The sequence below is a fragment of the Oncorhynchus mykiss genome, chromosome 6 (genome assembly GCF_013265735.2).
Source record: "Oncorhynchus mykiss isolate Arlee chromosome 6, USDA_OmykA_1.1, whole genome shotgun sequence".
Lineage (NCBI taxonomy): Eukaryota > Metazoa > Chordata > Actinopteri > Salmoniformes > Salmonidae > Oncorhynchus > Oncorhynchus mykiss.
In genome coordinates this window covers 17,273,181-17,287,152 of record NC_048570.1, presented here as the reverse complement: position 1 = coordinate 17,287,152, position 13,972 = coordinate 17,273,181, and the positions used below count along the sequence as shown (strand labels likewise).

The 13,972-nt window shown below is 40.4% G+C and overlaps 1 protein-coding gene across 2 annotated transcripts in view; it reads right to left on the bottom strand.

The window, feature by feature from the left end:
- med27 (mediator complex subunit 27) overlaps positions 1-13,972 on the bottom strand; it is a 93,290-nt gene that overhangs the window by 31,702 nt on the left and 47,616 nt on the right. For both annotated transcript variants that reach the window (XM_021605363.2, XM_021605362.2), the window contains exon 4: positions 2,933-3,026. In XM_021605363.2, coding sequence (XP_021461038.1) covers positions 2,933-3,026 — 94 coding nt within the window. The remainder of the gene's footprint in view (positions 1-2,932; positions 3,027-13,972) is intronic.

Here is a 13,972-nt window from a genome sequence, read left to right as displayed (position 1 = left end):
CCTGGTCTTTGTGGTTGAATCTGTGTTTGAAATTCACTGCTCAACTGAGGGACCTTACAGATAATTGTGTGTGTGTGGGGTACAGAGTTGAGGTAGTGATTAAAAAATTATGTTAAACACTATTATTGCACACTGAGTGAGTCCTTGCAACTTATTAAGCACATTTTTACTCTTGAATTTATTTAGGCTTGCCATAAATGGGGTTGAATACTTATTGACATTTCGGCTTGTCATTTTTTCTTAATTTCTGAAGGCACTGTAACTAATGCAAGAAAAAAAAGAAAAAAGAAAACTACACCTCATAAGGAAAACAGCGCGGACTGTGAAGACACGCTAACACACGCACTCTACACACACTTACATTGTAATATTGTTATATTACTGTATTATGGATTTGTATTGTAGATACAGATATGTTGTGGTAGAGTAGTGTGTAATAATGTGTTGTATTGTAGAGATGCTGTGGTTGAGTAGTGTGTAATAATGTGTTGTATTGTAGAGATGTTGTGGTAGAGTAGTAATAATATGTTGTATTGTAGAGATGCTGTGGTTGAGTAGTGTGTAATAATGTGTTGTATTGTAGAGATGCTGTGGTAGAGTAGTGTGTAATAATGTGTTGTATTGTAGATATGTTGTGGTAGAGTAGTAATAATGTGTTGTATTGTAGATATGTTGTGGTAGAGTAGTGTGTAATAATGTGTTGTATTGTAGATATGTTGTGGTAGAGTAGTGTGTTATAATGTGTTGTATTGTAGATATGTTGTGGTAGAGTAATGTGTAATAATGTGTTGTATTGAAGATATGTTGTGGTAGAGTAGTGTGTAATAATGTGTTGTATTGTAGATATGTTGTGGTAGAGTAGTGTGTTATAATGTGTTGTATTATAGATATGTTGTGGTAGAGTAGTGTGTTATAATGTGTTGTATTGTAGATATGTTGTGGTAGAGTAGTAATAATGTGTTGTATTGTAGATATGTTGTGGTAGAGTAGTGTGTAATAATGTGTTGTATTGTAGATATGTTGTGGTAGAGTAGTAATAATGTGTTGTATTGTAGAGCTGTTGTGGTAGAGTAGTGTGTAATAATGTGTTGTATTGTAGATATGTTGTGGTTGAGTAGTGTGTAATAATGTGTTGTATTGTAGATATGTTGTGGTAGAGTAGTGTGTAATAATGTGTTGTATTGTAGATATGTTGTGGTAGAGTAGTGTGTAATAATGTGTTGTATTGTAGATATGTTGTGGTAGAGTAGTGTGTAATAATGTGTTGTATTGTAGATATGTTGTGGTAGAGTAGTGTGTTATAATGTGTTGTATTATAGATATGTAGTGGTAGAGTAGTGTGTTATAATGTGTTGTATTGTAGATATGTTGTGGTTGAGTAGTGTGTAATAATGTGTTGTATTGTAGATATGTTGTGGTAGAGTAGTGTGTAATAATGTGTTGTATTGTAGATATGTAGTGGTAGAGTAGTGTGTTATAATGTGTTGTATTATAGATATGTTGTGGTAGAGTAGTGTGTAATAATGTGTTGTATTGTAGATATGTTGTGGTAGAGTAGTGTGTAATAATGTGTTGTATTGTAGAGATGCTGTGGTAGAGTAGTGTGTAATAATGTGTTGTATTGTAGATATGTTGTGGTAGAGTAATGTGTAATAATGTGTTGTATTGAAGATATGTTGTGGTAGAGTAGTGTGTAATAATGTGTTGTATTGTAGATATGTAGTGGTAGAGTAGTGTGTAATAATGTGTTGTATTGTAGATATGTTGTGGTAGAGTAATGTGTAATAATGTGTTGTATTGAAGATATGTTGTGGTAGAGTAGTGTGTAATAATGTGTTGTATTGTAGAGATGCTGTGGTAGAGTAGTGTGTAATAATGTGTTGTATTGTAGAGATGCTGTGGTTGATTATTGTGTTATAATGTGTTGTATTGAAGATATGTTGTGGTAGAGTAGTGTGTAATAATGTGTTGTATTGTAGAGATGCTGTGGTAGAGTAGTGTGTAATAATGTGTTGTATTGTAGATATGTTGTGGTAGAGTAGTGTGTAATAATGTGTTGTGTGATCTACTGTTTCATTTTGTATGCAATTGCATTAATCTTGTTTGGACCCCAGGAAGAGTAGCCTTGGCAACAGCTAATGGGGATCTGTAATAAAATACAAAAATACTTAAAGGGAAGGCCAAAGTGCTGAGTGCTGACGACCTGGCGGTCATGATTAAAATAGCAAGACTGACCAGAGTGCTATTCCTCACATCACTAAGTCAGGGGCACTGACTTTGTAGGGTCCTTTTTGTGGTAAGAGACGGTAAAGAACAGTAGCTGTGCCGTTCAGCAGTATGTATGCTGCTGTAGAGCAGAGCTCCACTACACATCCCAGGGAACCATGTTAATAATTACAGGTAGTATTAATATTTAACAGCTCAACTCTTCTTCGAATGCTTAAGCACATCATATAAATAAAACTCAGAGCAAAAGCAGAGCTGGGGAGAACCTAGTGTTGGTAGGAGGACTGAAGATGTTTCTCTATAATCTACCTCTTGCATGAACAGTGAGATGTGCAGTACCCTTTCAACTGCACATAATCATTAGTCAAGGAACTTAAGCAGTGTCCCTCTATCATGGATATCTTGTCACAGAATACACACACCATAATAGCTCCTTGGTTCTGTATTTTTGGACAGCAGTCATGGACAGGAAGCTGCACTCATCCTGGTATCCGATGAAGGAAAAAACTGAGGACAAGGTGCATAGCTTGCATGTTCTTTTGTGGATATTGCTGACACCATGCAAATATCATCTTGGTCAGCATTTTTATATATTTATATTGGGAGTGGCCTTCCAAACTTGAATAATTGGTCAGATGTTGAATGTGTGAGAAGCAGTTTTGGACCAGAGGAGTGTTGTATTCCCGGTGGTGAGGAGGAATCTTACCAGAAGTACTGCTGACGTCCCGTTGGGTCGGAAGAGTTCAATCGACATGTCTGGAAACATCCTGCCGATCCTAGATATCACGTCGTCCACATACCTGGAGGATGACAGAGTACATTTTTACCCTTAGAAAAAAATAGCAAATGTTTCAAACTACAAAACAGTGCCTTTGGAAAGTATTCAGACACCCTTGACTTTTTCTACATTTTGTTAGGTTACAGCCTTGTTCTAAAATTGATTAAATAAAACAATATATTCAACAATCTACACACGATACCCCATAATGACAAACTGAAAACAGGTTTTTATACATTTTTGCAAATGTATAAAAAAATAAACAGAAATAGCTTATTTATATGAGACTCGAAATTGAGCTCAGGTGCATCCTGTTTCCATTGATCATCCTTGAGATGTTTCTATAACTTGGAGTCCCCCTTTGGTAAATTCAATTGAATGGACATAACTTGGAAAGGCACACACCTGTCTACATAAGGTCCCACAGTTGACAGTGCATGTCAGAGCAAACCAAGCCATGAGGTCGAAGAAATTGTCCGTAGAGCTCCGAGACAGGATTCTGTCACAGTGGCTTCTTTCATTCTTAAATGGAAGAAGTTTGGAACCACCAAGACTCTTCCTAGTGCTGGCCGTCCGACCAAACTGAGCAATCCAGGGAGAAGGGACTCGGTCAGGGAGATGACCAAGAACCCGATGGTCACTCTGACAGAGCTCCTCTATGGAGATGGGAGAACATTCCAGAAGGACAACCTTCTCTGCAGCCCTCCACCAAATAGGCCTTTATGGTAGAGTGGCCAGACCGAAGCAAGTCCTCAGTAATGGCACATGACAGCCCGCTTGGAGTTTGCCAAAAGGCACCTAAAGACGATGTAATCACTGCTAAAGGTGCTTCAACAGAGTACTGAGTAAAGGGTCTGAATACTTATGTAAATGTGATGTCTGTTATTTTGTTTCATATAAACTATCACAAAAAAAAGTTATTGTTTTGTCGTCATGGGGTATTGTGTGTAGATGAACCTCAGGGTATGTGGGATGCTAGCATCCCAACTGGCCAACTACAAGTGAGATTGCAGAGCGCCAAATTCAAATACAGAAATACTCATTATAAAAATTCAGAATTTTTAATTATTTTACCTTAATTTAACTAGGCAAGGCAGTTAAGAACAAATTCTTATTTTCAATGACGGCCTAGGAACAGTGGGCAGGGGCAGAATGACAGATTTGTACCTTGTCAGCTCGGGGGTTGGAACTTGCAACCTTCCGGTTACTAGTCCAACGCTCTAACCACTAGGCTACCCTGCCGCCCCGGCAGGCCGCCCTGGTTTAAAGATGAACTTCTTGTGAATCCAACCACGGTGTCAGATTTTTTTAAATGCTTTACGGCGAAAGCATACCTTACGATTATTTGAGAACATAGCCCAGCAGACAAATCATTACAAACAGTAACCAGCCAAGTAGAAGAGTTACACAAGTCAGAAATAGAGATACAATGAATCCCTTACCTTTGATGATCTTCATATGGTTGCACTCAGAATACATTAATTTACTCAATAAATGTTCCTTTTGTTCGATAAAGTGTTTTTATATCCAAAAGCCTCAGTTTTGTTTGTGCGTTTTCTTCAGTAATCCACAGGTATTCAGAACCCTTCACTTTTTAAACATTGTTAGGTTACAGCCTTATTCTAAAATGTATGAAATTGTTTTATTCCTTGTTAATATAATGCGATTTACCCGCTTTTCTTTTGGGGTGGAGATAGAATAGATTGTGTGATGGGGGTGTGTCTACAGATATGCCTTGTTCTGACCTTGAGTTAATTCCCTAACAACTCCACTACCTTTACCCGAGATGAAACCCTGAATGAAGTAGAGCAAACCTGCTGGTTTCAAGTAAAAGTGGACAAAGTATATACTCTCTTTTTTCCGATAGAAATAACAGCATTCTCCATGCACTATAACTTACAACTTGATACGAGCTAGGTAAATGAGTAATCAGTTTGGATAAGGGAATTGTAAATATAAATGACCGTTGTTTTTGATCAATTCTACCTTATAATAGCTGGAGACAAATGTGAAACCAGTCATATGGCAGCAAACTGAAGCATATTAACATGACTTTTCCACAGTAAAGTTTATGAAATGCTGTGCCATTATGCAGAATTTAAATTGTAGAGCCTTTTAACTTGCAGGGAGGGGCAGTCTCGAATGTCTTATTTATCGGCCAACCCACCTCTTTTCTATCATGTTAAATATTAGCAACTATCAGTATCGACCCTCAGTAGGACTAATAACCACATACATTCAACTGTCAATTTACTGTTAGTTCCCTTCAGCTGGTTGTTGCTGAGGATCATTAGTAACTGAAAGATTAGTGGAATCTGTGTGGGTAGCTGGACAGGTAGGATGACTGACAGTGAAGGTGAACAGGTGGTCACGTGTCAGGTGACAGAGGAATGGATGAGACTGAGGCAGGAATTCCTTTAACCATAAAGTGGTATATTTACTGAGTAGTCTGTGCTGCATCACAAAGGAAACAAATAACATGTATCCAATCAAATTCATAATCAAAGATCAAATCAGATCATTCATTATTAACATAAGTTAGGGAGTTCAACAGTTCAGTTCATTAAGTCAATAGTAATCATCCGCGAGTCATTTAGGCTCGTAACTATTTATCATAAATCATGAAAGAATACAAACAGTGAATGGTTATACAATCTATAATCCCCATTATCAAAGTCAATCAGTTAGCAAACAATGACGTTTCTCATTTCACTGGCTTCATGTGTACATATAATTAATTAATTTCATATGAACCATATTGATTGCATAATTGGCCTATGAGGATCCGTAGGGCCGTGATCATTGACAATTCACATTACACAATATGTTTGAAGCTGCGCTCCAAGCCGCGCTCCGCTGTAATAACTATTAACAGTAACTGAATGGCCCACTCTCCCGATCGTCACAGATAATTCAGATGAAAGGTAACATAGTCGGTGGACTTACATGGATTCAGGGACGCACAGAACTTCTGGTTCAGATGGAGTTAAGGAAAGAAGCGAGATCAGAAGATGGCAATTTCCTCCTTTTATGGAGTTGAGATCTGTCGGACATTTCCACCTGACCTAATTAAAGCGCCCCTGGCCCAGCTGAGTAAATGGCAATGAATTAAAGGAGTATTCCACCAACTCCATGGGCCTTTTCTACAGCCACCCCAGAAATTTGTTAAATTCCACACTCCTCAAAAAAGGCTCATTGCTCCCCGTCCTCTGTCATCTCAGGGAGAGGAATTAGTCGGGCAAATGGCCGGATATATGTCCGGTTCTTCACCTGGATCTCCACTGATCTAACACGACCATCGGTCCCAGGCATGGTCTTAAATATACGGCCCACCGGCCAGGAGGCTCGAGGCAGCTGAGGGTCCACCATCATTACTACTTGGCCAGTTTCCAGGCTGGCCATTTCTCTCCTTGCTGTAGACTTGGTACAGTGCCTTGCGAAAGTATTTGGCCCCCTTGACCTTTTGCCACATTTCAGGCTTCAAACATAAAGATATAAAACTGTATTTTTTTGTGAAGAAACAACAACAAGTGGGACACAATCATGAAGTGGAACGACATTTATTGGATATTTCAAACTTTTTTAACAAATCAAAAACTGAAAAATTGGGCGTGCAAAATTATTCAGCCCCTTTACTTTCAGTGCAGCAAACTCTCCAGAAGTTCAGTGAGGATCTCTGAATGATCCAATGTTGACCTAAATGACTAATGATGATAAATACAATCCACCTGTGTGTAATCAAGTCTCCGTATAAATGCACCTGCACTGTGATAGTCCCAGAGGTCCGTTAAAAGCGCAGAGAGCATCATGAAGAACAAGGAACACACCAGGCAGGTCCGAGATACTGTTGTGAAGAAGTTTGAAGCTGTATTTGGATACAAAAATATTTCCCAAGCTTTAAACATCCCAAGGAGCACTGTGCAAGCGATAATATTGAAATGGAAGGATTATCAGACCACTGCAAATCTACCAAGACCTGGCCGTCCCTCTAAACTTTCAGCTCATACAAGGAGAAGACTGATCAGAGATGCAGCCAAGAGGCCCATGATCACTCTGGATGAACAGCAGAGATCTACAGCTGAGGTGGGAGACTCTGTCCATAGGACAACAATCAGTCGTATATTGCACAAATCTGGCCTTTATGGAAGAGTGGCAAGAAGAAAGACATTTCTTAAAGATATCCATAAAAAGTGTTGTTTAAAGTTTGCCACAAGCCACCTGGGAGACACACCAAACATGTGGAAGAAGGTGCTCTGGTCAGATGAAACCAAAATGTAACTTTTTGGCAACAATGCAAAACATTATGTTTGGCGTAAAAGCAACACAGCTCATCACCCTGAATACACCATCCCCACTGTCAAACATGGTGGTGGCAACATCATGGTTTGGGCCTGCTTTTCTTCAGCAGGGACAGGGAAGATGGTTAAAATTGATGGGAAGATGGATGGAGCCAAATACAGGACCATTCTGGAAGAAAACCTGATGGAGTCTGCAAAAGACCTGAGACTGGGACGGAGATTTGTCTTCCAACAAGACAATGATCCAAAACATAAAGCAAAATCTACAATGGAATGGTTCAAAAATAAACATATCCAGGTGTTAGAATGGCCAAGTCAAAGTCCAGACCTGAATCCAATCGAGAATCTGTGGAAAGAACTGAAAACTGCTGTTCACAAATGCTCTCCATCCAACCTCACTGAGCTCGAGCTGTTTTGCAAGGAGGAATGGGAAAAAATGTCAGACTCTCAATGTGCAAAACTGATAGAGACATACCCCAAGCGACTTACAGCTGTAATCGCAGCAAAAGGTGGCGCTACAAAGTATTAACTTAAGGGGGCTGAATAATTTTGCACGCCCAATTTTTCAGTTTTTGATTTATTAAAAAAAGTTTGAAATATCCAATAAATGTCGTTCCACTTCATGATTGTGTCCCACTTGTTGTTGATTCTTCACAAAAAAATACAGTTTTATATCTTTATGTTCAAAGCCTGAAATGTGGCAAAAGGTCGCAAAGTTCAAGGGGGCCGAATACTTTCGCAAGGCACTGTAGGTAATCCCGAATGAATCGGGCCCAAAAATGGTCAGCTAAGATTTGGATGTGTCGCCACCGGCGTCTGCCTACGAGGTTGGTATCAGAATACATGGCTTGAGGAAGTGACGCATCTCGGCGTCCCATCAAGAGCATATTCGGTGTAACCGGAACGGGGTCAGCGATGTCTGCAGAGAGATATCCCAAGGGTTTGGAGTTCAGAATCCCTTCCACCTCTATCAGGACGGTCCGCAAGACAGTTTCAGTGACAGTTTGATCCCCCAGGACGACTCGTAAGGCCGTCTTTACAGATTTGATCTCTCGCTCCCATGTTCCTCCAAAATGAGGAGCGCCCGGAGGGTTACATTTGAATGAAATTTGTTGGTCCATCAGCTGGTCCTGGAGGCTGGGTTCCATGGCTTGGAATGCTTCCTCCAACCTGGCTTCTCCTGCCTTGAAGTTCGTACCTCTGTCAGCCAGGATCTCGTGGGGTTTCCCCCGTCGGAAGATAAACCGCCGTAGGGCCATGAGGAAGGCTTCAGTATCCAAACTCTCCAGTAGGTCCAGGTGGACACATCTGGTTGTCAAACACTTGAATAGAATGCCCCAGCGCTTTTCCACATGACGACCTAACTTGATCATCAAGGGGCCAAAGCAATCTACTCCTGTTGACCAGAAGGGTGGTTTAAGGAGGCGCAAGCGAGCAGGGGGTAAATCTGCCATTTTGGGCACCGTAGCTCCGGTCCGCCATCTCTGACATTCTACGCAGGCGTATTGGTGTTGATAATATACACTACCGTTCAAAAGTTTGGGTCACTAAGAAATGTCCTTGTTTGTGAAAGAAAAACTATTTTTTTTGCCCATTAAAATAACATTGAATTGATCAGAAATACTGTGTAGACATTGTTAATGTTGTAAATGACTATTGTAGCTGGAAAGGGTATCATTTTTGTTATGGAATATCCACATAGGCGTACATGGAGAGGCCAATAATCAGCAAACATCACTCCTGTGTTCCAATGGCACGTTGTGTTAGCTAATCCAAGTTTATCATTTTAAAAGGCTAATTGATCATTAGAAAACCATTTTGCAATTATGTTAGCTCAGCTGAAAACTGCTTTGCTGATTAAAGAAGCAATAAAACTGGCCTTCCTTAGACTAGTTGAGTATCGGCATTTGTGGGTTTGATTACAGGCTCAAATGACCAGAAACAAAGACCTTTCTTCTGAAACTCGTCAGTCTATTCTTGTTCTGAGAAATGAAGGCAATTCCATGCGAGAAACTGTCAAGAAACTGAAGACCTCGTACAACGCTGTGTACTACACCCTTCACAGAACAGCACAAACTGGCCCTAACCAGAATAGAAAAGTGGGAGGCCCCGGTGCACAACTGAGCAAGAAGTCAAGTACATTAGAGTATCTAGTTTGAGAAACAGATGCCTCAAGTCCACAACTGGCAACTTCATTAAATAGTACCCGCAAAACACCCGTCTCAACGTCAACAGTGAAGATGCGACTCTGGGATGCTGGCTTTCTAGGCCCATCTTAATCCCATTTTAATCTTTCCCATCTTAATCATTTATTTTTATTGGCCAGTCTGAGATATGGCTTTTTCTTTGCCACTCTGCCTAGGCGGCCAGCATCCGGGAGTCGTCTCTTCATTGTTGACATTGAGACTGCTGTTTTGTGGGTATTATTTAATGAAGCTGCCAGGTGAGGACATGTGAGGCGTCTGTTTCTCAAACTAACACAACATGCCATTGGAACACAGGAGTGATGTTTGCTGATTATTGGCCTCTCTATGTACGCCTATGTAAATATTTCATTAAAAATCTGCCGTTTCCAGCTACAATAGTCATTTACAACATCAACAATGTCTACAATGTATTTCTGATCAATTTGATGTTATTTTAAATGGACCAACATTTTTTATTTTCTTTCAAAAACAGTGACCCCAAACTTTTGAACAGTAGTATATATTTTTTTTAAAAAGACATGTGGGCTAATTAAATTGTTATTTAGCGGAGCGCAGACCAAGCTGCAACAGTTTGATGGCACAATACTTGGCTGTGTTGTCACACAGTTCCATGGCTAGTGCAGGTAATAGACAAGGGTATAGCCTACTATTGTACACTATTCAACCTATTATAATTCTATGTACACTAATCTTCCAACATTACCACGGGTTGAAGAACTGAATGTTTTAAAAGGCTCTCCTAACTTGTTAAAATAAAAAATAAAATTCACAAATATTTTCCTAACCCTAAATAATCTACAAGATCAGAGTATTTTAAAATGTACCAATTGGTGCTGAAACAGAGACGAATATGCATATATTTAGATGGATTTCTTTCATTGATCCCTAATATTCTGAAACCATTCTCTCCATATATTCTACTGAGTCTGTGGACAAAATTCCAACTAAAAAAGAGACACAGTATTTAAAGGGATGACTTAAGAGAAATGTACTGAAAAGCCTATGGAATGAAAACTTCACGAGAAAATCTGTTGGCCAGTAAGTGGGAGTGTTTTCAGCAGTTGAATTACATTTATTTAGCGCGCACAAGGGAGCCATGCCTGCAAAGCCCGTTAAGCACCTGCACAAGGTAAGCCTGAATACCAACTTACTGAGAAGTGAGTAGGAAAGGCATGTGTAATAAAGGTGTAATATCCTAAGTTGGAATCAGGTCCTATGTGCATTGGGTTGAACAAAGGCAGTAGAGTTGCTTAAAAAAGATGCAGAACAATGTCAATTGGCAGCATTGTAGGGTGCAGTCTGCCAGACAGTTACAAGACAAGACTTGTTCTTACATCTAACTGCTTAATAATTCATCTACGGAGTGAAACTCATTTAACCAGAACACAACACATTTTCACTGACTTAAATCAGTATTGTAAATTAACATCTCCCTAGGCGTTGGATACTTGCCATTCTGGGCTAGGAGTTCCAAGTTCCACTTATAACTAAACCAAGTTATTTGAGCCTGACACCCCAAAAATTCCCCTGGTACATGTATGGTTCAACATTGAAAACTTCCGTACACCTTTTTAAAAAAAGAGGCCTGTTTTTCTTGCAAGTTTCTTCCAGTCTCCATGTAAAGTTGACTTCCCTAAAACGAAACCATGCACCATGGGGATACTCAATTAGCATAGCCCTAATTACTTGATATTGAGCTGCTCCCTAAATACAAAACGAGGATGGGTTTGAGAGAGTCAAATATTTACCTCTGTGTGTTGAAGTGGCTGCCATATCATCCTTTGTCCTAATGAGGGCTTGGAATTGCCAAGAACTATATTATCACAATACTTAGGTGCCAATACAATATGTATTTCAATTCTGCTGAAGAGAAACAAGAGAGAGCCAGGAGAAAACAAGTTTGAGATAAGTGCTCAAAAATGTTGGCACAACAAAAGATGGAGAACAAGCTATGGGATAAGAAATGCCAGTTTTGGCACAGGTACAACCGACTAACACTAGCTAATGTTTACTACCTAGCAAAAAAATAATATATATACACTACCAATCAAAAGTTTGGACACACCTACTTATTCAAGGGTTTTTCTTAAATTTTTACTATTTTCTACATTGTAGAATAATAGTGGAGACATCAAAACTATGAAATAACGCTTCCGTCCCTCTCCTCGTCCCAACCTGGGCTTGAACCAGGGACCTTCTGCACACATCAACAACTGACACCCACGAAGCATCGGTACCCATAACTCCACAAAGGCCGCGGCCCTTGCAGAGCAAGGGGAACCAATACTTCAAGGTCTCAGAGCGAGTCACATCACCGATCGAAACGCTATTAGCGCGCACCACCGCTAACTAGCTAGCCATTTCACATCGGTTACAACAGCTTTGCACAATCTTCAGAAACGTTGATCTCTGCCATGCCTGGTGTGCTCACAGCAAATGTGGCCCTGATGAGAGACAATAGTCTATAGATGGTTTGGAGGGTTAAAGATGAAAACACAATGGCGCAAAAACGTTCAGCTCGCTGTAGACTGACTAAATGTACTTTCATTTTCTTGTGGGGAGAGCACCCTTGTGCTCTGATTGGCTTCCCAATTTAAGCCTTCATCGACAGCCGAATATTGTTGAATTGGGAAAGTCAACCACCCCTTGCCACCAAGTCCTCCATGGTGCGGGCAGCAGGTGATTCTGGGACATCATCATGTAACCCTAACCTAATTCAAATGCTCCAAACAGGGAATTTAGGCCTAACTCTATGCAAATAGGACTTGACTAAAAGAAAACACATGAAGATTAGACTGTCTGTGTAGCAGCTAGTCTTTTTGAAGATACAGTATGAATGTAAGAACAAGTCTTGTCTTGTAACTGTCTGGCCACCGCCTGGCACCCTACAATGCTGCCAATTGACATTCTGCATCTTTATGAAGCAACTCTACTGCCTTTGTTCAACGCAATGCACATAGGGCCTGATTCCGACTTAGGATATTACACCTTTATTACACATGCCTTTCCTACTCACTTCTCAGTAAGTTGGTATTCAGACTTACCTTGTGCAGGTGCTTAACGGGCTTTGCAGGCATGGCTCCCTTGTGCGCGCTAAATAAATGTAATTCAACTGCTGAAAACACTCCCACTTACTGGCCAACAGATTTTCTCGTGAAGTTTTCATTCAATAGGCTTTTCAGTACATTTCTCTTAAGTCATCCCTTTAAATACTGTGTCTCTTTTTTAGTAGGAATTTTGTCCACAGACTCAGTAGAATATATGGAGAGAATGGTTTCAGAATATTAGGGATCAATGAAAGAAAATGGGAAGAACCATGCGATGGCCCAAACTTCATCGAGAAGACAAACCAAATGGAAATGATCACTCCAGTTACAATGTGATGTCACATTTAAGATCAATGTGAAAAAAAGCTTGTGTTTCAGAAATGTTCCTACTCTTGTTCTGTTACCGTGTTAATATGTGAGTGGACTTGTGTGTTTGTGTGATACTTGTGACAAGGCCAGACCTAAGAGAGCAGTGCAGTGGGGAAGGTGATGGGGTTGGCTCCCAATAGACCTGCTTAGCCTCTATGCTGATAGGAATAGACAAGTCCAAGGTGACAACTGCAATCTGAATTGATGTTCCAAGGACAAAGGTCTGTGTCCCAGGAGAGACAAAATTATCATCGTTGGCCAACAGACGACAACCCCACGACGAGTCCCACCAAAATGACATTGCACAGCTCACAGTACGCAGATGACCTTCCAGAAGCAGATGCAATATCACCATATTACTACACATTACAAACCATTAGGAACACCTTCCTACTATTGAGTTGCACCCCTTTTTGCCCTCAGAACAGCCTCAATTGGTTGGGGTGTGGACTCCACAAGATGTCAAAAGCGTTCCACAGGGATGCTGGCCCATGTTGCTGCCAATACTTCCCACTGGTGTGTTAAGTTGGCTGCATGTCCTTTGGGTGGTGAACCATTCTTGATACACAGGGAAACTGTTGAGCATGAAAAACCCAGCAGAATTACAGTTCTTGACACATTTCAAACCAGAGGGCCTGTCACCTACTACCATACCCCGTTCCAAGACACATTTTTTGTCTTGCCCATTCACTCTCAATGGCACACATACACAATCCATGTCTCAAGGCTTAAACATCCTTCTTTAACCTGTGTCCTCACCTTCATCTACACTGATTGAAGTGGTTTTAACAGGTGACATCAATAAGGTATCATAATTTTCACCCCTGGATTCACCTGGTCAGTCTATGTCACGGAAAGAGCAGGTGATCCTAATATTTTGTACACTCAGCGTGTAGTGGTACCCTTCCAGAGAAAAAATAGATCTGTATCAGTCAGTCAGGGGGGGGGGGGGGGCTAGCTAGCGGTCTAAGGGATGTTGGCTTATGCATGAGAGGAGTCAGTCAATATGTGCCAGTTTAGCTGATTACATTCAGCATGACTCCATTT